The 23,712-nt window shown below is 37.3% G+C and overlaps 2 protein-coding genes and 1 non-coding gene across 3 annotated transcripts; 2 read left to right on the top strand and 1 right to left on the bottom strand.

Moving 5' to 3' along the window:
* Positions 1-10,625: 10,625 nt before the first annotated feature.
* LOC112090043 lies at positions 10,626-10,731 on the top strand. Its single transcript, XR_002901402.1, has one exon. It is a non-coding gene; the product is annotated as a small nucleolar RNA R71 (small nucleolar RNA).
* Positions 10,732-16,992: 6,261 nt separating this feature from the next.
* LOC18026168 (adenylyl-sulfate kinase 1, chloroplastic) lies at positions 16,993-19,405 on the top strand. The gene is made up of 7 exons (XM_006409574.2): positions 16,993-17,264; positions 18,036-18,176; positions 18,254-18,403; positions 18,486-18,604; positions 18,688-18,772; positions 18,864-18,910; positions 19,059-19,405. Exons 1-7 carry the CDS (start codon positions 17,075-17,077, stop codon positions 19,152-19,154), a joined length of 828 nt encoding a protein of 275 aa, XP_006409637.1. The 5' UTR covers positions 16,993-17,074; the 3' UTR covers positions 19,155-19,405.
* Positions 19,406-21,322: 1,917 nt separating this feature from the next.
* Positions 21,323-23,421, bottom strand: LOC18026167 (transcription factor bHLH84). The gene is given in 6 exon segments (XM_024160565.1): positions 21,323-21,415; positions 21,540-21,605; positions 21,714-21,755; positions 21,757-21,780; positions 22,197-22,484; positions 22,927-23,421. Coding segments are annotated over 6 exon segments (1,008 nt in total).
* Between the last annotated feature and the right edge of the window lie 291 nt (positions 23,422-23,712).

Genomic DNA, 23,712 nt, shown 5'->3' with positions numbered 1-23,712 from the left:
CTTCGGTATTTACTACACACCAGACCTGATCTATCCTTCTGTGTAGGAGTCCTTAGTAGATATATGCAGAGCCCAAGATAATCTCATGGAGCTGCAATGAAGCAATGTCTAAGGTATTTGAAAGGAACTACTGATCTTGGTTTGAAGTTTGAATGTTCAGGCGAAAAGATACCGAGACTTTTAGGCTATAGCGATAGTAGTCATAATGTTGACCCTGATGATGGTAGAAGCACGGCTGGACATGTGTTTTATCTTGGGAAGAATCCAATTTCGTGGTGCTCACAAAAACAAGACGTTGTAGCATTGTCTTCCTGCGAAGCTGAGTTCATGGCTGGAACTGAGGCAGCAAGACAAGCTATTTGGTTGCAAGATTTGCTTGGTGAGGTCACTGGTTTGGGTTGTGAGAAGGTTGTTATTCGCATCGACAATCAGTCCGCGATAGCACTAACTAAAAACCCTGTTTTCCATGGCCGAAGTAAGCATATTCATAGAAGATTTCATTTTATAAGAGAGTGTGTAGAGAATGGACAAGTTGAGGTTGAACATGTTCCTAGCAATGAACAAAGAGCTGACATTTTGACTAAAGCTTTAGGGAGGATCAAGTTTAAAGAGATGAGAGATCTCATTGGTGTTCAAGTTTTGAGAAAGATTGAATTCAAGCTTAAAAGGGAGATTGTTGGATAAGCTTGAAGTCAACTTGGTGATCAAGTTAGATATTTCCTTTTTTGATTAGGAATATGTTTAGGAGTTATCTAAACATAAACTAGGAGTTATCTAGAATAAGGAAATTCATGTGTTTATTAGAATTAGAAGTTATCTATTCTATCTACTATATAAGAGATACCAAAGTTGTGGTAATCCTTATTAGTTGTGTGGAGAGCTTAAGTTTTGAGTGAGTTTCTTAAGCAATAAAGAAGAGTTATTTCTTTAAACTTTAAGTGTTCTTATCTTTGAATTTTAGAGACTCCATCTCCAACATCATTTTCAAATATATTTCGCAGCTTTTGCTTCATCCCTTGAGAATTTTGCGTTTCTTATTCAAGTTATTGTATATGTATGCAGGAAAGATGTTTAAACACTATTATAAGAACTGAGTTTACAGTGGGAAGAACAAGATTTGGATTTCTCAAACATACTCAAACAAAATTGATACAAAATTGATACAATTTTGACTCTAATCAAAGGCTCTCGATACACAACCTACGTTACTCATTATCATAGAAGAGAAGAATTTTTTTTTTCTTTTTTGCTTTCAAAAACCCAATTTGAAAGCATCAACAAAGAGACCCAAAAAAACAACAGCTTTCCAGAAATTCATAAACACAACAAAAGGCTGTAACTTCCCATACGACATTGAATAAGATGGCATCTATAAGCATACTGATTCCTTCAACGAGGTCTCACCACCACGAATCGTCGTCGCTGCAGTCCGCAGCTGAAGCTTTAGGGAGCGAAGGGTAATATCGGACGGTCGTAGTAAGCCTTCTGCGAGTGACTTTTAGGCAAACGTGAAGAGAAATTTTAGAGCGAAGGGGAAGATTGACGCCGATCTAACGCTTTAATGGAAGAGCCATGTGAGAGAAAGAAAGAGAGAGAGGGTCTGTGAGCGTGATTTTGAAGAATTATGAAAGCATTATTTTTTTCTTTCTTTCGTGGTGGAGTCGGTGTGAAGCAATCTGGTAGCTTGATTTAGCTATGTGAATTGTGATTCAATCCTGGTATTCTAGTCATGTTTGATTGGAGAAATCTATGCTGCGACTGATGATTACGCGTGAAGAAGAAAAATAATAATGGGTCAGGTTTGGTGTCGACTCGGGTCGGGTTTGGGGATCAAACTTTAGTTTGGGCGTGTTTTTATTCGATTTGATATCGGTTAATTGGTTTTATATCTGGTTAAGCTTTTTAACCATTTAAACCAATAATTTTGGGTAAATATGTTTTAAACTTTTAAATTGGGGAAAAATACATTTTTAACTTTCAAAATAGAGAGATTTAGGACGAAGTCAAAAGTTTAGGTGGATCTATTACTATATAATACTTACGAGGGGGAAATACGTCGTTTTTCCTTCAAAGAACAAATGGTTATGAGATTCATTTGAGGATCCACAGAGGAGACATAGTTTCAACATCTGATCGCCAACCACTCATCCTATCTAGTGTTGGGTCACAGTTAAGCATGAATAACCACACCGCCATAGAATGTTTAGGCACATCTGCCTTATGCCAGACAATTGAAAACCAAGAGACGGTGGGTTTCATGAGACGAAGGGAATTCCACACATATTTGGATCTGAAAGATTTACCTTCCCTATTATTTGTAATACATAGAGGATCACTAAACAAGGAAGGAGTAAGAGTAGTATTAAAACTCAGAACGTCGAGAAAAAGATCCGACCGAACATGAGGAAGACGCCATCCTTCTGCTGTAATGCACTCTTTAACTAGAGATCCAATCGGAATCCCCAGGCTTTGAGGAGCGGATGGTCCAAGGTGATGAAATAGAGTGCCAAAGGGAGTCCAGGGATCTCACCAAAAATAAGTGTCTTCTCCATTTTCCCAATTTAATATGAAGGAAAGAAATGCCCTTATGCCTTAACTTTAATAATTTTCTGAACATCCAAGAGACCGAGGGACTATTCTCGTTAAGTTCCCAAAAGCAAGAAGATGAAAGGAACTTTCTCCTTACCCAGGCAACCCAAATCGAGCCCGGCCTGAAATAGAGCATCCAGATGAGCTTGAGGGCACATATATCGTTCCATGAAGACCACGATCTAATCCCAAGACCACCTTCCTTCTTAGGGTATGATAAATCAGCCCAAGAGACCTTCGCACCGGTGGGTTTATCGAGACAACCATGCCAGAGATAAGAGCTAGAGAGACTGTTTACATGCTTGATGACCTGCTTTGGGAGGATAAATGCAGCTGTCCAAAATCCCACAATACTTGAGATGACCGTAAAAATAAGACGGAGTCTTCCTGCGATGTTGAGATTACGATGAATCCAAGAGTTCATCTTCAGTCTGATCTTAGAGATCAGTGGGTCACAGTCTTTAATCGATAATCTCCTAGAGCAAAGAGGAAGTACTAGATAACGGACTGGGAGATTCACTAAAGGAAGCGAGAATCTTGACCTGATCCGAAAAAGAGCATCCTCATGAATACTCGCAGAAAACATAGAGGTTTACTAACATTCACCACAAGCCCTGATATTTTCTCAAACTACGATAAAACTGTGAAAACACCAGCTATTGAAGTCTCAAACCCTTCCATAAAGATAAGCATATCCTCAGCAAAAGACAGGTGCGTGAGCTCCGTGTCTTCACAATCTGGATGATAACAGAAAATGCCATCTTTCGCTGCCTTGTTTAGCATTAAGGAAAGGACATTCATTAAGAGCACAAAGAGGATAGGAGATAAAGGATCTCCCTGCCGCAGACTGATGTGAGTGCAGTGGGCAACACAAGTTTTACCCTAGACAAGCTGCAAGTGCACAACAAACGCAGTAGTACTTAGGGATCGAATCCACAGAGATCTGTGTGTTGAGGACTTCTAACTGATGCTAAAAACAATCGTAAACCTAATCTAATAAAAAGGGGTTTTGGTTTGTCACTAAATCTAATTATGCAGAAAATTAAAAAGAGCTTTAAGTAAAAATCGGTTGAAAAACAGTAAGGAAAAAGCGCTGGATTCAAGGTTCATCTTTAGGGTTCATGTTCTAAAACACAAGGAAATTAGGTAAAGATTTTCTATGACTCTGAAAATAGGATAGTCACATGTCAGATTAGCCAACTCTCGTCACCCTAATCATCTAATCACATGTTCATGGCAATAATTAACCGCTCTCATGCCATAACAAGATCATACTTTTTAGATTGGAATCCATCTCTGCTTACGTATCCTCCGTAGGTAGCTTTCGTCTCCTACGACGGGGACGTCCATAAGATCTGGTTCAGGCTACCCAGATACAACACTCTCGTGGTTCAGATTAAACCTAGGATCGGATTCTGGGTGATCAATCCGAAATTACCGCTTTGAGAATTAGATGAATGGGAGAATCATGTTAAAAATCGAAATCCTTTTTTCCTAAAAACCTAATCCCATTGGATTACCCTTTCACCCAACTAGGTGACTACTCAGACATGGCTGAGGTAGACATCATCATCGGTTTAGAACTAAGAAGAAGAAAAGTAAAAGAAACAAAGTTGCAGAAAAACTTCTCTTATTGAAGACAGTATGGCGATGGAGAGCTTCTACAAATGCATAAAAATAAAACCTAAAAATACAAATGAGTTCTCTTTCAAAGAGAAGAAAGGGGCTCTCCTACAAAAGACCTAAAAAATGAGTATTTATAGTGTTTCTCCAAGTCTTGGGCATCTAGGGCTTGTAAAATGGGTGCAGGAAGTGTCTTGGTCCTTATTTGGGCTCCTGAGGTTCGGACATAGGTCCACCGGGGGTGAAACCTCCTGAGCCGCGGTGGGAAGAAGGCTGGCCGCGGGTGAAAGCACTTGTGCTTGACTGGCTTATGTTGATCGGCCTTCAGTCCATTGATGATATCTTGAGATCTAACCGTTGGAATGCTTTGATTCCAAGTGTGTTGGAAAGCTGGTTGTCTCCTCTATAATGTCTCCAAATTTGGGGATGATCAGACAGTGAGAAGGTCTTCTTTGGTTGCAAAACTTTTGACGGCCTGAATTTATCTAAAAATGTACTTTTGCTCCAAAATGCACTCCAAAGTCCCAAGTTTCCTGAAAAGCTTTTTAAAACTCCAAAACATGGAAAACAATTATAAAACCTTTAAAACTGAGTAAAAACATCTGCATAAGATATTGAAAGTGATCCATAAAAGTGGTCAAAATCAGGTGTTATCAACTTCTCCAGACTTAAACCAAACCAAAGATCTGAAGCTGGAAAAGAGGTTTGAAAATCGCAGGAACTAACAAAATCTCAGAGACCATGCTTCTAAACAATAGTTAGTCATTATGCTCAAATCAAGGATAGTCTAGAAAATTCTCACCAAAGCACAAGCATAACTAGTCCGTTGATCCGTCATGCGAAAGTCTACACACTTAAACCTATCCTCCAGTCAACTAGCTCTTAACATTCATTCAATAGTTCAAGTGGTTCTCATCAAAAGGAGTTTAGTGAAGCAATCAAGGCTAGGTACTCAAAATGGCTCTTTCAAGGGTAAGGTTTGATGTGTTTAGGGTTACCTTTTCTCGAGAGACAAGACATTATGCAAAACAGAAAGAGAGGGTGGAGCTGTTGATATCAACAGTTTCCAGTCACATTCTTTTTGCTTTAAGATTCTTGATCTCCCTTCTTCAGGTTCTCCTCATAACTCCCTCAGACTTAGATTTTTGTCCAGGTTTTAAAACCAATGCTCACAATTGAATACTTGCAGCCTTTGCTTCAAATAATTTCGGCTACCCTAGACTCTTTAGGCTTTTAGTTTCCTTTCCTTTCATTCTTTTTCTATTTTTTTGATTTTTTTTTCAGAAAGGGGAAACCGCCTTTGGATTGAGAGCCTTAGGAAGCACGAAATTTACCTTTAAATTCAAGCTTTTTGAGGCACCATCGAGCTTTGATAGGATTTCTGATACTCTTCTCTGCAAATTTCTTCAGTCCTTCTCTTGAGTGACTGAAAACCATGTTGTTCCTCCCTCTCCGGCGTTTTTGCACATATCTGCCAAAATAGCTAAAGAGAGAATGCATGAAGTTTGAAATTATGGTTTTGGGTAAAGGGTGTGGTACCAGCTAAAGATGAACTGGCCATCTAGGACAACAAAGAATGGTAACAATGATGTAAAGATGTCCTAGATGTGTATCATGATGCCTGCTAAAACCAATGATGAGAAAATTAGATGTCAAGATTATGTTCAAGTGAAATGAGCTAGTCTATCCTGTCAGGACAAGTCTCCATGAATAGAAATCCTTTAGTGGGAGTTCGTAGTGCAAGTACTCTAGCTACCGCCTAGTCTAGTACTTACCACAAAAGAAACTAGCATGAAAAGTCTAGAAGCACATGGGTCTTACTCATCATAGTTTTGTGTCAAACATTCCTGAAAAATACTCAAAGTCTTTTAATAAGCATAGAAAAATTTAAAAATTGCAGAAAAAGATAAGAAAGAAAGAAAAATAGATTAGTATGGATAGACATCCTCCCCCAGACTTAAATCACACTGTCCCCAGTGTGAAAAAGTTGGTGGGAAGATGGTGAAATAAAAGAAAAAGAGTCTAAAATAAAAGAAAATAAAAATGGTGATAGAACCGTGGGTATGATGTGGTGATGGATAGGCGCCTATGTCTCATGGCTGTCATCTGTCTTTGTAGATGAGGAGTCATCAGACCGGCGGAACTTCAGTAGTCTCTTCATGCGCCTGTTGATCTTCTCTTGCTGGTCAAGCTTCTTCTTCAAAGCTGCAAAGTCTGCATCACTCCTAGTGGATGCTCTGAAATGAGAAGAACTGGCTCTGAATGAGGATGGTGCAGGCTGTAGTCTCCTGCTGTTTGCAGCTACCTCTCTCTTGGCTTTTGCAGTCAGAAATTGTTTCATGGTCTGAGATAAGAGTGGCAAAGATGGTAGGAAGTTGCTGGTCTCTGGTTTACATCCTGGGTCTGAACCATCTCGGAGACGGGGCATTGAATCCGATGGTAGTAGTACCCTGTACTCGGTGGAACTGGTGGAGAACTTGTAAGCAAATCCAAGTGGGTCCATCTTGGCCTTGGTGATAGTCCTGTCTCTAGAGAACTGAGAAAGATCAAATCAACCCTCTCTAAGAGGTGTCTCAGCTGAAAAATCAACTCATGTTGCTATCATAAGCGAAGTGATGATGCTCCCAAAAGCTGGTGAGTAGTCCTGACAATCAGATGTAAGCATCTCATGCTTAACCTTCACTAGGTTCCTTGCAATGATGCAAGCAAAGCAAAGAAACCTGGGGTGATCTGCGAATGGTAGCTGTAGTGTCACCAACTCTGGCTTAAGGACATTTGTTTGATTGGCTCGCAAAAACATAGTGTGTGCTAGTAGCTTATGAACATAGCGAACAGAAGGATGAGAGAGTAATGATGCCTTTGACCTTCCTTTGTCATAAACTCCATAACCCATTAGCTTCCAAAGATCCTCATCTGGATCCTTCTCCAATGCAATCTCATCACAATTAGGCAACTTCAAAGCATCACAAATCTCTAAGATGGTAAGAGAGTAAGGATGACCTCCAAAGAAGGAGAGTGTGCCATCTAGAGCTCTAGGAGTAGCTCTCTTCTTGTAGCTCAAAGTTGCTGATGAAAGGAACTCCTTGGTGTGGTTCTCATAGGTCTGAAAGTTCTGCTCCATGAATGATCTCATTCCAAGCCTATCAAGATACCATATCACATCTTCTCTGATTCCAAGCATCTCAAGAGTTGAGTAGCAATTGCTGGAGTTGGCTTGATCTTCAGCTTCTCAAGCTGTGCCAAGTAATCGATGTCTGGGTCAATGGCTTTACCAACAAACTTCACTTTCGGCTTAGAGGAAGACTTGACTCTTCTTGGGAAAGATAGCTGAGTGGAGGTCTGCTCAATCTCTCCTGAAAAGATTCTCATTTGCGCAGTGATGAAGGTGGATAGAGGTTCATCTTCACTCAGTTGTGTCTCGTTCAATGCATCATATGTCTCCTGCGAATGGGGCTTTTTCGCATGAGGGCTTGTCTTGGTTCGAATTAGTCAAACTTGAGAGAGATCCATGACCTGCAAAAAAGAGATTCTCGAGACAAAGGATAAATCAAGCTGCTTTGGTATCGATTTTTATGAACAAGGTGTTTATAAAGATATCACAAACACATTATCATGACAAACAAGCTGTAAATGCATCAAACATTACAAAATCTGAGAATTTCTGGTCAAGTTCGATATACTGATGTTCAACACATGAGATTTTTGAATCAGGATGTTGTTTATGCTCACTCACATGTAATCTAATCTAGTTTTCTATCAACAAGAACCAAACAATTCAGATTTGCAAAACTGAACCAAACAGATCTCCAAATTTTGATTTGCTCAAAGTCTCAAATCTCATATTTTCAAAAATTTAAAATCTCTATGGTCTAAGTGTTTAATCATGCAATTAAACTACCCAGTAGTCCAGCGTTAAGTCCAAAGACAGTTTCCAATCATCCTAAGGTGAATTTCTACTCATTCTAAGAAAACCCTAAATCCGAGTTCTTAAGAAAAAGTGAGAAATTTGAGCTCATACCTTGATGAAAGTGTTATGTGATGGTAGATTTGAAATCTCCTTGGAAAAAGAGTGAGATATGTTCGAAAATTTGGAAAGGATTTGTCAAGTTTGAAATCTGTCTTTTTCTCTAGATCTCCAAGCTTGTTGGGGAAGATGAAGAGAAAAGACCTTTTTGAAATTTTAAATCCTCTTTTTCTTTTAAAAAGGTGTTTTTTCCTAAATTTTTTTTTTTAAGTTTAGAGGACTTACCTGGCGTGTTTAACACGGAAATTATGCTTCGGGAATTTCTCGGTTAAATCCCGGGATAAAACGGGAAATTGAAGTTCCGGTTTACGGGAAACATGAAAAACTCGCCTGGTGACCAAACCAAGGCCGGCCGCGGGCCAGGCGCGCGCACCTGCGGTAAATTTGAGTCGGACCACGGCTGAAATGCACGGGCTGCGGTAAACGATAGGTCGGCCGCGGCTGGATTGATCGCGGCCGCGGAAAATGCTTCCGGGAGGTCCCGGTTTCTTTTGTTTTTCTGCTTTCTCATCCTATCTTTTTGTATTTTCTGGTTTTTGAATGTTTTTGGTTTTTCTGGGTTTTATTAAAGCCTGAAATGCATAAAAAGAAAAGAAATCAAATAGAAATAAAAAGAAAAGAAAATCATACCAAATGGGTTGCCTCCCATTAAGCGCTTTTGTTTAAAGTCTTTTAGCTAGACTCTTGGCAGGATTAGGATTGAGAAGAAGAGATAGGACTCCTTGAATTAAGAGTCCTTGTAGTCCTTCTTAGCCTGAACTTTGGATTTCCTTCATCTTGAATCACAATCTCTTTTCCTTTCTAAAGGATTTTTGCATCCTTGAGGACATATTTTGTCTTCTCAACAATTCCTTCAAGATTTTTCTCCTTTTCCTTGCTGATTCTGGTGGCACCACTATCTTGATGTTCCCAAATTGCCTAGATGCAAGTGCTTTAGTTCTTTTTTTCCTCCAACATCTTCTCCTTGTCTTTGTCTTTTTGATTTGGAGCTTGGTCTGGTGTGGTCTTATAGAACTTTCTCCTGTCCACATTTAAGAAAACTAAACAGCGATTTGCATGGTCAATAACAGCACCTACAGTAGCTAAGAATGGGCGACCAAATATCAAAAATCTGTCTTTGTCCTTGTCCATCTAGCAAACTTGAAAATCGGCTGGGATTGTTTTGTTTCCAATGATCAGTGGCAAATCCTGGATCATTCCTTCTGTTCTCTTTTGAGATGAATCACCAAAGATTATCTTTACTGGAGATGGGACAAATGTACCTATACCAAGTTTCTCAACAACAGATTTTGACATGACATTCACATTAGCACCAGAATCACATAAACAATCTGAAAATTCAATTCCAAAGATTGAACAGGTTAATGAGAAACGCCCTAGATCCTTAGACTTTTTGAGTCTTTGGTCAGGCAAGCGTTTGGGTACCTTAACTGGAATGACTCGGCTTCTCTCATGCTCGGTTTCAGAGTCCTTTATGAGAGGTTCAGGTGTCAATCTTTCCTTAGAGTCTGCGACAGGTTCTTCCTCCAAAACCGCTGTCATAGCATTACAGAACTTCTTTGGGTTATCTTCTACTCTCCCTGGTAAAACTCCTGGCTGTCTCTTCATTGAATCTGCAGTTTGACCTATCTGATGTTCCAACTTCTTGACATGGGTCGCAAGAGATTCAAAATTCCCGTTCAAATCAGTGTAGATACAATCGATCTTCACCCCCATTTCCCTGAATGACTTCTCATTGCCTTGAATAGTCTGCATCATAATTTGTTCAAGCGATTTTATCTGATTACTTAGCTGGGAAAGGGTTGCTTCTAATGAGCTGGTCTGTGCTTGTTGAGGATTGAATGCTGGTCTTTGTTGGAAGTTTTCTCCTCCATAGTTTCCAACTTGAAACTTGTTTTGAAAACTCTTTTGCTGCTGTGGATAAGGCTGATTTTCGGCTCCTTGATTTCTGTAGGAGAGATTGTTGAAGTTGGCACCAGAGTTCCTAAAGTTGTTGTTGAAAGCTGGACTAAATCGATTATGATATGCCTGGGCTCGCATAAAATTGATTTCCTCCTCTTGGTACATGCCATCTTCTTCATATCTTCCATCTTCTTCATTTCCTACAGCAATATCACAAGCATGTATATTCTTGTTTTGAAACTTAAGAAGTTGACTTACCATGCTTTTTAGCTCAGCAATCTCCCTTGATTCATGACTAGTGATAGTCTTCTTTGATCTGTCATACTCAGGGTTGTTGTTGCAGTTAGCTACAACCATATTTTCGATGAGTGCTCTCCCTTGTGGTATGGTTTTTGAACTGAAATCTCTATTGCTGGCAGTGTCAAGAGAAAGTTGATACTTCTGCTGAAGTCCTCTGTAGAAGGTGCTTAGCAGGTTTGCTCCAGAGAAACCATGATGAGGGCAGTCTCTCTCATACTCCTTGAATCGCTCCCAGACTTCATAGAATGATTCTATTGGGCCTTGTTGGAAACTTTGTATCTTGTTTCTCAGCTGGTTCGATCTTGACTTAGTGTAAAAGTGGTTCAGGAAAGCTGACTTGCATTCTTCCCATGAAGTAATAGAACCAAATGGCATAGATTTCAATCATCTAAAAGCTTTATCACTTAAAGAGAAAGGAAAAAGCTTACACTTCACATAGTCCACAGTTTCTGGAGTTGTTCTCACCATTCCAGAGATTTCTTCAAAAAAATCAATGTGATCCATTGGATGCTCAATAGAGATTCCATGGAATTGGTTCTGCTTCATCAAAGAGACAATCTGAGGTTTTATCTCATGATTTTCTCTTGGAACAGGGATTTGAATAGCTATTCGATTTCGAAAGTGTTGGTGAGGTGCATCAAAATCGGCAATGAGTCTGTTCCGAGGCTGTCTTCTCGCAGGATTTGCAAGTTGTATTGGTCGATTGGCTTCTCTAACAACTGGTGGAACAATGTTTTCATCATTCTTTCTTCCTTCAGCATCGGCCTGGTCTTGTCTCCTTTGATTTTCAGCGGCTTGAGCAGGATTTATAGGGACTCGGTTTCCCTCTTCATCGAGTTGTGGCTGTCCATCTTCTTCATGAGCAGCATCTAGGTCATCACCATGAACTGAATCACGGTCATCATCTCCAATGTGATCCTCCTGATCACGGTTTAAAAGATTTCCCGATGGGCATTAGGATTGGCCATCTTGAGCGTTCTTTGTCTGAGTTTCCTAAGTGTTCTTTCGTGTTTGTCAATCTCGTCTAAGGGCAATACGATTTTGTCAGGATCTCTCCTAGTTTTCATGCACCTGTGAGCAAAGAAAGCAAAGATAAAAAGAGGAGTTAGAAAATCTCCAGTATAACTCGAAAATCTTGAGGTTTAGGATTGAAATTATATTAAGAAGTCAAGTCAACAGCGAAAGATCCCCGGCAACGGCGCCAAAAACTTGATGTGAGTGCAGTGGGCAATACAAGTTTTACCCTAGACAAGTTGCAAGTGCACAACAAACGCAGTAGTACTTAGGGATCATATCCACAGAGATCTGTGTGTTGAGGACTTCTAATTGATGCTAAAAACAATTGTAAACCTAATCTAATAAAAAGGGGTTTTGTTTTGTCACTAAATCTAATTATGCAGAGAATTAAAAAGAGCTTTAAGTAAAAATCGGTTGAAAAACAGTAAGGAAAAAGCGCTGGGTTCAAAGTTCATCTTTAGGGTTCATGTTCTAAAACACAAGGAATTTAGGTAAGGATTTTCTATGACTCTGAAACTAGAGTAGAAACATGTAAGATTAGCCAACTCTCGTCACCCTAATCATCTAATCACTTGTTCATGGCAATTAACTCTCGCTCTCATGCCAGAACAAGATCATGCTTTGTAGATCGGAATCCATCTCTGCTTACGTATCCTCCGTAGGTAACTTTCGTCTCCTACGATGGGGACGTCCATAAGATCCAGTTCAGGCAACCCAGATACAACACTCTCGTGGCTCGGATTAAACCTAGGATCGGATTCTGGGTGATTAATCCGGAATTACCGCTTTGAGAATTAGATGAATGGGAGAATCATGTTAAAAATTGAAATATTTTTTTCCTAAAAACTTAGATGTCATTCAAATATGGGGTCCCTTTGTATTACCCTTTCACCCAACTAGGTGACTACTCAGACATGGCTGAGGTAGACATCATCATCGGTTTAGAACTAAGAAGAAGAAAAGTGAAAGAAACAAAGTTGCAGAAAAACTTCTCTTATTGAAGGCAGTATGGCGATGGAGAGCTTCTACAAATGCATAAAAATAAACCTAAAACTACAAAATGAGTTCTCTCTTAAAGAGAAGAAAGAGGCTCTCCTACAAAAGACCTAAAAAAATAAGTATTTATAGTGTTTCTCCAAGTCTTGGGCGTCTAGGGCTTGTAAAATGGGTGCAGGAAGTGTCTTGGGCCTTAGTTGGGCTCTTGAGGTTCGGACATAGGTCCACCGGGGGTGAAACCTCCTGAGCCGCGGTGGGAAGAAGGCTGGCCGCAGGTGAAAACACTTGTGCTTGACTGGGCTTGTGTTGATCGGCCTTCAGTGCATTGATGATATCTTGAGATCTAACTGTTGGATTGCTTTGATTCCAAGTGTTTTGTAAAGCTGGTTGTCTCCTCTATAATGTCTCCAAATTTGGGGATGATCTACTTTGGTTGCCAAACTTCTGACGGCCTGAATTTATCCAAAAATGTACTTTTGCTCTAAAATGCACTCCAAAGTCCCAAGTTTCCTGAAAAGCCTTTTAAAAACTCCAAAACATGGAAAACATTTATAAAACCTTTAAAGCTGAGTAAAAACACCTGCATAAGATATTGAAAGTGATCCATAAAAGTGGTCAAAATCAGGTGTTATCACAGACCAGAACACCCCTTGAAATAACTAGAAGTCACTCCATTCAGACTAATTGAGATACTCGGCGAGCAGATATGTGCTTTGATCCATTTAATGAACTGATCTGGGAACCCATATCCAGACAACTTAACAAGCAAAAAATCCCACCGAATTGAACTAAAAGCTTTTGATATGTCCACCTTTAAGGTAATTCCGGGAGTTATAGAGTCCAGATGATATCCCTGTAACACCTCAAAAGCTAGAAGCACATTTTCTAGCAATAACCTGTCCTTGATAAAAGCTATCTGCTTTGGCAAAACAATAGAAGGGAGAATTGCTTTCAGCCAATCAGAGGAATGCGTGAAATCACTTTGTAAGTAGTGTTTAGGCATGAGATCGGTCTGAAATCCTTTAGATCCTCCGCCCCTTGACGCTTGGGGATCAGAACCAAGGAAGTAGCGTTGATAGAAGCAGACATAAACGATGTAGAGAAGAAATTTTGCACTGCCGCAATGAATTCCTGACCCAAGAAATGCCATGAAGTTCTAAAGAATTCTGCAGGAAACCCTTCAGGCCCTGGCGATTTATTTAGAGGAAGGCGCATCAAAGCAGACCTTATCTCCTAAGCCAAAACATCACTCGAGAGAGCAGCACTCTGAACCAGAGACACATGAAGGGAGATAAGCCTGCCCAGATAATCAGGGAGAAAGGGGCAGTAGTCACCTCTTATGGACCGTGATAAATCTGAGAAAAAATTATCAGCAAGCTGATGAACTTCCTCCAATGAATCTGACCGTGTGCCATCAAGCCTTAGGATATCATTTACAGCGTTTTGAGCATTCATTGCTTTAGTAACACTATGAAAAAAACTCATGTTAAAATCTCCTTCTTCCAACCATTTGATACTAGAGCACTGCCTGAAAAAACTTTCCTCTGCAATTCTGAGAAAACCTAGAATCCCGAGCAATTTTTTCTTGACTGATATTATAAGGAGAGGGATCATCTAGAGAGAGAAGCTGCAGATTGTGCAATGTTTTCTGCGCTTCTAAGACCCTCTTCTCAATTTCACCAAAGCTCTCCTTTAGCATAGTTTTCAACTGTTTTATTTTATGGCTCAAATCTGAGAGATTAGTAACTGCGTCACCATAATAAGACCATAGACCAGCAACTAAAACCACAAAGTGAGAGAGCTTTGTTAGAATATTAAAGAACTTGAAAGGCCTGGAACCAAAATAAGGTGGCTGTGACTTGAGCTTGATGAGACATGGCGTATGATCAGAGAAATCAGGGGGCATGAAAGTGCAGACTAGAAGGGAGATCAAGAATCCATTGACATTAACCAAACATCTATCAAGCTTCTTTGCCACGAGATTAGAAGGACAGTTTGACCAGGTAAACCTTGGACCTTGAGAAGGGAGATCGAAGAGGACCGTGTTGTCTAAACACTGGCTGAAGTTTCTCATGCCCGAGGTTGAGGAAAGAAGATTTGGATTTGATAATTCCGGGGAAGTCAAAATCTCATTAAAATCACCACAAATTGGCCATGGATGAGCAGATAATTTAGCCATGGATGGGCCAGGGAAGTCAAAATCTCATCAAAATCTCATTAAAATCACCATAGAACGCTGGCAGGTTACCTTTCTCTTCTTCTTCTTCTTCTGCTTGGAGGAAGATTACGATGAAGAAGAGCCACTATTGTGAACTGAAAGAGCAGGTAAGATGGTGATTGCTTCCTCAACTTCAACCGTAATCAATTCAAATTTCTCATGCAGCAGGCTATAAGGATTTGTTGCTAACAGGATCTTGTTTTGAGGAATAATGTCTCCCAATGCTTTTGCTGGAACAGTATTCAAAGCTGGCTTAAATGATTGATCATCATCTGCGGGAACTTTCGAGTGCTGTTCTAAATCCAAGGGTGAAACTTTCTTCACAACAGATTAAAATGGCACTGAAATCGGTTGAGCTTTCACTAAATCTTTGTGAGGAGAGGGTACTGAGTCTCCAGGAGCATCAGAAACCGCCAAAGAAACCGACTCAAGAGGAGTTTCTTTTAGCTCTGAAGGATCATTTGATAAATCCAGGATTACACTCTCCACTTGAGCTGCCATCTGCAACTTATTTCCCACAGGCTCAACCAGAGATGAACTATTTACCATCATGACATCATCACTAATTGTCTCTTTGGATTGTGAACTTTTTAAACCCTTTACTGAATTCTCAGTCTTCTAGATCGCTGACGTATCTTCCTTGCCTTTGATTGACTTAGGACATAGGGAAGGTTTGTGTCCAAATTTGTTATAGACTGAACAGAAAGGGGGAGCCAAAGATAAGAGACAGATAGGGTAACAATCTCCCCATCTTCTCGTTCCACTTCCACAAAATTTGGAAGAGGTAATGCAAAGTCAACCACAACTTTTACCTGCGCAGAACTCGCCGAAGGAAAAGGTTTTGCACCCACAATATTTTTTCCAGCGGTTTAGTGATGAAACTTAACCCCTCTTCAGTGAGAAGATCGAAAGGAACTTGGTTCAGAATTGCCCAAATTGGAGCCTTTTGCAGTGAAGGAGGATCAAGGCTAAAAGAAGCTTTCCACTCCATGACGAAGAAAAAGGAATCCCGACTCTCCAGAGCTCATGTTGCAGGATTTTATTGCGAAAAGAGACAGAGGGTATATGAAACAAGAACGCATTTCTAGTGAGGTTTATCACCCTTCGGTCCTTTCCCCAAAGATAATTGATAATTCCTCATACTTTGTTATACAAAGGAGTATTGTCGTAGAAGATACCCACAATATAATCAGAGTGAATACGCACTCCTCTCTCGAAGACTACATTTGGAACCTTTACACGAGAAATACCATCTGCCATGACGGTAACATCGGCTGTTGTATTCGGGAATTTGCTAGCTCCCTTACAACGAGAGGCCCAATTGAATTCAGAAGAATTGTAAGAAGAAAGACTTCAGAGATTTGAGTTTACTGCACCAGAGCCAGCTACTTGAGCTGAAACAGAATCGACTGGCTTCCCTAAGAGAGAAGAGGGCGAACTAGCAGTGGAGAAGGGAAGAGAAGAAGGCGTTTCACCCAAGATTCTTTTCTCGGAGGCCGAGTTAGGAGCCATTAACGCAGGTAAATCAGACTTGAGAGAAGAAGAAAAACCAGAACCAGCTACAGGGGAAATCAGATATGAGTCAGCTATGACTACATCCTGAGCAGGGAATGTGTCGATTGACTGAGAAGAAAGAGGGATGTCATCAGATGGAATCAGCCGCATTGGAACCGGCAAACCGGTCATCAGAAAAGAAGCTGCTTTAAAATTATTTATTTAACATATAAGATATTTATGATATAAAAAACATTAATACAAATTTTTATAATCAATTTTATTATCGTAGTAAATATTTAATTTATTTATATTAATTGATGTAAATATTTTGATTTTTTCAAAAAAAGCAATACAAATAAAAAATTTACATTGATTGTTTAAACTAATATTGTATTTATTATATTAAAATTACTTATTTAATTGATGGAAAATACTTTTATCTTATTTGTAATGATGCAAATATATAAAATATTAAATCAGTGATGTAAAACATATATTATTTTGAGTGTTTCTCTAATCTATACACCAAAACATCAATTCCTGATGGACCAACATAGATTCACTTCCTCCAAATTTAATGGTTGTGTTTTCTCTCTTCAATACATACCACACTTTTCTAATTCTGCTTTTAGGAATCTAGATGCAAATCCATGTTAAGTACATTTGTTTAACAATAGATACATGATACCAAAAAGACGACGTTTTTTTTTATAATCAACTAATAATGCGATAATTGCAAAAAAACGTGTCCAACAACATTTTCATTTCACCAGTTCACCTACCCAATAATCGCTCTTTTTAACGGTCACATTTTCTTCAATCCTTAATTAAATTTCCAACATTCACTAGAAAAGAAAAAAAAATTACCGCTTCTTCTCCGGTTTCGCTTCTAAATTTCCGATTTCAATATGATCGCCGCCGGAGCTAAATCGATTTTAGGGCTTTCGATTGCATCATCTCCCAAGGGGATTCCTTCCGATAGCAATTCGAGATCTATTGGTGTTCTTCGTGCTTGTGTTTCCATGGAAGGATCTCAAACGATGAGTCATAACAAAAATGGATCTATTCCTGAGCTGAAATCTATTAATGGTCACATAGGTATATAAGATTTCGTTTCTCGTTTTCACAGATTTTGATTTGATCCGACTATCTCGCCGATTTTAGCTTTGAATTTGGGTAATTCAATTTTTGGTTTCTGTTTCATTTGTTCTTTTCATATATCATCAATTTCTCAACTGGGTCACAAATTTAGGGGAAAAAAGATTTTACTTTCTTGCATTTCTTTCGGATTAGGACAAAAACAAGGTCCATTGTCTACATTAGGACAATATTTGAATGATTTTTAGCTTTTGATTTGTTAAGAATTTCGGAGAAATTGGCTAATTCAATTTTTGGTTTCTCCTGCATTTTGTTCTTTACATATATCATCAATTTTGGGTCACAAATTTTGGGGAAAACGGATTATACTTTCTTGAATTTATTTCGGATAAGGCCAAGAACAAGGTTCACTGTCTACATTAGGACATTCATGAATGATTTTAGCTTTTGATTTGTTAAAAAGTTTGGGGGAAAAAATGTCGGAGTAATTCTATTTTCGGTTTCTCTCTCATTGTTCTTTACGCACATCACAAAATTCAACAAATTTGGGGAAATTTGATTTTACTTTCTGGTATATCTTTCGGATTAGAACAAAAACGATGCCCATTGTCTGTCTACATTAGGACAATCGTTATATGATTTTAGCTTTTGATTTGTTAAGAATTTTGGGAGAGAAATGGTCTGAGTAATTCAATTTTTGGTTTGACCTTCATTTGTTCTTTACACATCACAAATTTGATTTTACTTTCTTGTTCTTTGTTATTGCATTAGGACAAAAACAAGGACCATTGTCTACGGTTGGAAACTCGACGAACATAAAGTGGCATGAATGCCCTGTTGAGAAAGTTGATAGACAGAGATTGCTTGATCAGAAAGGATGCGTGATTTGGGTCACTGGTCTTAGTGGTTCAGGTTCGTGTAGCAATCAAATTGTTTCAAAAGATTAAGTTTTGGTTCTATGTGATATCTAAACATTATTGTGTTTGTAGGGAAGAGCACTTTGGCTTGTGCATTGAATCAGAAGTTGTACCAAAAGGGAAAGCTATGTTATATTCTTGATGGAGATAACGTAAGGCATGGTCTAAACCGTGATCTCAGCTTTAAAGCGGAGGATCGGGCAGAGAACATTCGTAGAGTCGGTGAGCATAACTATACAACCAATGTTTACTATTGTTGTTTAGCTTTGTATATTGACATGCTGTTGGTATTTGCTTTGTTTAGGAGAGGTTGCCAAGCTTTTTGCAGATGCTGGAATCATCTGCATTGCAAGTTTAATATCTCCTTACAGAAGAGACAGGGACGCTTGTCGAACTTTACTCCCGGAAGGAGATTTTGTTGAGGTAATTGGAGAACAAGGGTGGGTTTTGTAGTTTCTATGTGAAAGTTTCGAGCTTTGAGGAAAATTTGGTTTTTGATCAATTAGGTGTTTATGGATGTACCGCTTGAAGTTTGTGAGGCTAGGGATCCAAAGGGTCTGTACAAGCTTGCTCGTGCAGGAAAGATCAAAGGTATCTCTTGAAATGCAGTTGGTATTTCTGTAACCTGATTTTATCACCATGAAATCCCCAAATGATGTTATCGTTTGAAATGTTTCTTCAGGTTTTACCGGGATAGATGACCCTTACGAGCCACCATTGAATTGCGAGGTAAATGTTAATAATGTTTTGTTTTGTTTTTGTTGTAAAGAGAATGTGATACTGCAAGAACAGGAAATCACTTTTGTTCTTTATCTAGATCCTGCTCTTTTCCCGTCATTCTCGTCTTACGTATATTCTTGTGTTCTGTTTTGTGAAGATTGCTCTAGGACACGAAGCAACTGGAACTTCTCCGATCGAAATGGCTGAAACAGTCGTTGCATACTTAGAACACAAGGGTTATCTTCAGGCCTAAAATAATTTAGTTTACGGGTTACCTTCAAGCGCACGCATTTGTTCTTCCACAGTCAAAGTTATATTTTAAACAGCCAGAGTACAAAATTAAGCAAATTAATGGCTGTTTTTACGGAATCACGAGTTTTAAAATAATTATAATCTCATCATTTTTGTTGTCCGTTTTGTATTTTAAATCTTCTTGTTATGCTCTGTATATAATATGGGTGAAGAATTAAGCCTACTCAACATTTATATATGTAGTTTCCAATATACTTTTTTATGCACAACCTGATGAGTGATGATAATCGAATTAGTTATGAAGATCATGCATAATATTAGATTCTTCATCAACAACACTTTGATTATTGTTACTACTACTGCCTACCCCATCCCAACCACTTCCCATTCCAACCATATTTTTCTGCATGTTGAAACTAAACAAAATACACAAAATACTGCAACACAAAGTAACATTTTATTGAATAAAGGCATCTACACAAAGTAACATTTTATGGTCTTTAGTATTCTCGCACTTCTTGCATGGCATAACATCGTATAGATCTATACCGTTCCATCCACTTTCCTAGTTCGTATAGGTATATAAATATATATATATATATATATATATATATATATATATATATATCATTACCGGAAGACATTTGATATTTTATATGGATTCAGAGAATTTTGTTTCTCTCTTACAGGGGTTTAAGAATTTTTTTTTCAAGCTTTTAAGATGGTGAGAGCTATATATATATATATATATAATTACTACTACAAAACTGTTGATTAAAAAAAACAAGTTTTTCAATAAATTAGCAATGATTGAAAAAACCCAAAGGAGATTAAAAGCGTCTAAGAGAATTATTAAATACGGGTTATACCACTTACGTACGTGTACAACACAAACAAATCCATTTATGAACCCAAAAATAATTAAAAAAAATAAACGAATCCATTACAAAAAGATGTTGTACAATATCTAGAATCACAAAAATGTTGGCATAACATGACTTGCACAGTAAAGTAAAACTATATTCTAACCACGTGCATCCGCACGAGAATATTTTTTATTGTTTAACGAATTTTGTAATATAATTTGAGTTTTTGAGTTTAGATATAATTATTTTTATAAATATATTTTTTAATAAGTGAAAATATTGATTTTTGTGTTTAGATATATTTTTTTAATATTAAAATTAATTATGATTATAAAAATATAATTTTAACCTGTCCGCTAATAATAATTCAAAATAAACTATTATAAAAACATAATTCTAACTTTTCCGTTTATATTACCGTATAATATAAATATTTGTTAAAAATTTGAGATGTATTAACAGTATTACTTAGCATTATAGTTTTCTAAAATTTAATCAACGAAAGGAGTGTACAACTGGTTTTTCAAACCACATTATAGTGCATGCAATAATTTTTAATTTTTTTATGTTTTGATTTTGTATGGAAAATATATTTTTGATATATATGTATAATTCAAAATTAGTGATTTTAGTTACCAAAATATTTTTAACCTGGTTTTCTTTTATATATTTTTAGTTCTATGAATTTAAAAAAATATATTTTTAATATTTAAATTATACATTTGAATTTTACCTATTATTTTATTATTAATTTGTAAATAAATCATAATCATAAATATATTATATAAGCAACATAAATATCATATCATTTACATCATTATAAAAATATTTTATATTTCAAATATGACCATTATTTTTTATATGTGAATTATGTTTTATATTTTTGATAAAAATGTTTAATAGTATAGAAATTATTTAAATTAGAATCTTTAAATCAAATCTAAATTAATATCTGATTTGTTATTTTTAATCAAATCAAATCAAATCTAAATTACCTATATTTAAGGAATTCTAAGAATATTTAAATTAATAAATAATTTTCGAAATTAAATATAAATAATTATTAAAATTATTTTTAAACACTTAAAAAAAATTAGGAGTGTTTAGAAGCAAGTACTAAATGTGCTTTTGTTTTAATATAATAGATAAGACTGGAGTATAAAACGTCAAATGTGACCCTCCATTCATTTGATATCCTACGAGAGTTTATAATCGAACTGTAAGAAAAGAAAAATATATACATCTCAGGTTATTTATATATCTGTATAAACTTAGAATTAAAATCCGAAAGGTCTCTCTTGAATCATATGAGTGAGTTGAGTTTCATATCGAGGCCAATATCCATCCCGTTGTAAGCAATTGGAGCGTACATCCATAGATCATCAGAGCTCAACAACTGTAAAAATTATTCATAATAAATACTAGCATTTAATTCTCTATATTTGTTAAAACATAACTTACGGTATACTGTAATTGTTTATATATAATGCCGTCATCAAATAATTGAAAACCTAACGTACCTTAATTTGGAGCTGCAGAAATTTCACGTATTGTACTGCTTCCTCCAACATCGTGCTAATATCGACCTGTTCCATATTTAACACATTTAAAAAAGAATTGAAATTCTAGTAACCAAGTTTTAATAATTGATGCTATCACGTAGTAATTTCTTCTAATATGTTTGCATGAATTACCTTTGTTCCATTAGGGACGAGGTTTTGCAAAATCCTTAGCTTGCTCGTTTATCCTCTCTCTTCTTTTCTGCACCATCACAAGAAATATTATTATTTTTACATAATGCATACATAGTTATGCATACATAGTTTTAATAAATTTCCTATATATCATAAGAAAGACTCATCTCGATTTTTTTTATTTGTTTGCTTGTTTTAATATCTAGTGAATATTTGTTGAAATATATCTATTCCATCCTAGTATAATATTTATTAATTTTTAAAAGAAGACATTCATTTAGATTTGACCTTTTGCGTTTATATTTTGCGAAAAAAGAAGAACTTTTATGTTGTAAAAAAAAAAGAACTTTTATATACCAGAGAACTATGCTTTTTTAATATATATATATATATATATATAATACATTTTCTTTGAATGTTTGGTATACATTTATGCGTTTAGAAAAACTGAAGCCTTAATATATAAATATATGTAAAACTTACCCTTGCGTAGAGGCTTTGAGGATCGGTGGCAGCGCCCCGGCTAGCCCTAGTCTTGCCACTGAGGTTGAGAGATTTAGAGTCGTCGCCTCCTTCTTTGCAAGAGGAAGTGTCTCCACCGTTTGATTCGTCCTCGTCTGAACAACAAGTCTTTTGCAGCTTAAGTGGTTTGGTCTTTCTCTTCGCTGCAGCTTTCTTTGTCGTCTGTTCTTCTTCGTCGTTATTGTTATTATCGTCACTCATCTCCATGCTTTTCTGATTCCTCCTTGCCTTACTGGCTCTCTTGTTCTTCTGATTTGGTTATAAGAACAAAAGAAATATATGAACTATGGCTGCGACCACAATTTTAAGAAATTAGTATGTGCGATCACTCCAAAGCGTGCCTACGGCCTAAGCTTAGGAACAATAAGTCAATGGCAAGCTTTTTTAAAAGTAAAACATTTCATGGCCATAATTCAAAATGTAATAGTAACTTGGGGGCCATTTGTATTGTAGAAACTCGTATATATATAAAAAAAAGTTTCACTCCTTCCTTATTGGTTCACTTGGCGTCTCTACGTTCAAAACTAAATAAACAGACATGAAAAGTGTCTTACATTTTTTTCTCAAAAGTAGAAACAAAATCGAGAGTAAACCAAAATTTGGAACTAAATTAATGCAAGATATTGAGACCAATTCTGTCAAACTTATTAGTTATTTCTATATATATTAAAAAAACAAATATACAACTTACGTCTGAAGATGTGCCACGCGACCTCTTCTTGGAACTCTCGCATGGGTTGAACAGTTTCTGATCATCAGTCGTAGCCAATAAGGTCTCAGACTGCAGCATATTATCGTCGTGCTTCTCCTCGACAGTCTCCAAAGGCAAAAGGCTCTTACCAGAATATTCCGCCGCGTCGCATTCACTCGTCTCCTCACCCACCAGGTACAAGTTCGTGTTGATCGTTACATCCTTCATCCCATTGTTGTTTTCTTCTTGTGGTGGCATAACCGCGTAGTAACTATAGTTCCCGGCGCTGTAGCTACTGCTCTCTTCAGAAAAGCAAAAGCTGCCGCCAGTCCAATGAACACAGTTCTGGCGGTGGTATGCGGCGGTTGTTGCTGTTATCTCTGAGGACGATCCACCACAGGGGTGATCATACGAGGCAAGAAGCTGGTTCATGAAATCAGCTTCTTCTGTATACATTCCGCCTAAGCCGGTACTCCATTCTCCCATGGTTTCCATTTTTTGAGAATAAAGCACTAAACGACTTTATCAAGAGAATTAATCTTTAATTACAGCTCGATTATATGAGAAATGAATGAAGGAATGATTGAGAGGAGTTTGATGATGTGTGTATATATATATAGGATCATGAGAAGTAATGGATATAATTTATATGTCAACCAATCAAACATTATAATTATCATTGGAATAAAGTATTTTTGTAACCAGGTCTTGATACCCTTAGATATGAACAGCTAATTATTGAGCTTAAAGAAATTTTTGTCTTTCTCAAAATCTTTTAAGCTTGAG

This window comes from Eutrema salsugineum, unplaced genomic scaffold, assembly GCF_000478725.1.
Source record: "Eutrema salsugineum unplaced genomic scaffold, Eutsalg1_0 scaffold_11, whole genome shotgun sequence".
NCBI lineage: Eukaryota > Viridiplantae > Streptophyta > Magnoliopsida > Brassicales > Brassicaceae > Eutrema > Eutrema salsugineum.
This window is presented reverse-complemented; position numbering and strand designations above follow the sequence as displayed.

Coding starts and splice junctions, on each gene's coding strand:
- LOC18026168 (XM_006409574.2), top strand. CDS start 17,075: ATGATCGCCGCCGGAGCTAAATCGATTTTAGGGCTTTCGATTGCATCA. Junction 18,404..18,485: donor AGAGAACATTCGTAGAGTCG/GTGAGCATAACT, acceptor TGCTTTGTTTAG/GAGAGGTTGCCAAGCTTTTT. Junction 18,911..19,058: donor AGCCACCATTGAATTGCGAG/GTAAATGTTAAT, acceptor TGTTTTGTGAAG/ATTGCTCTAGGACACGAAGC.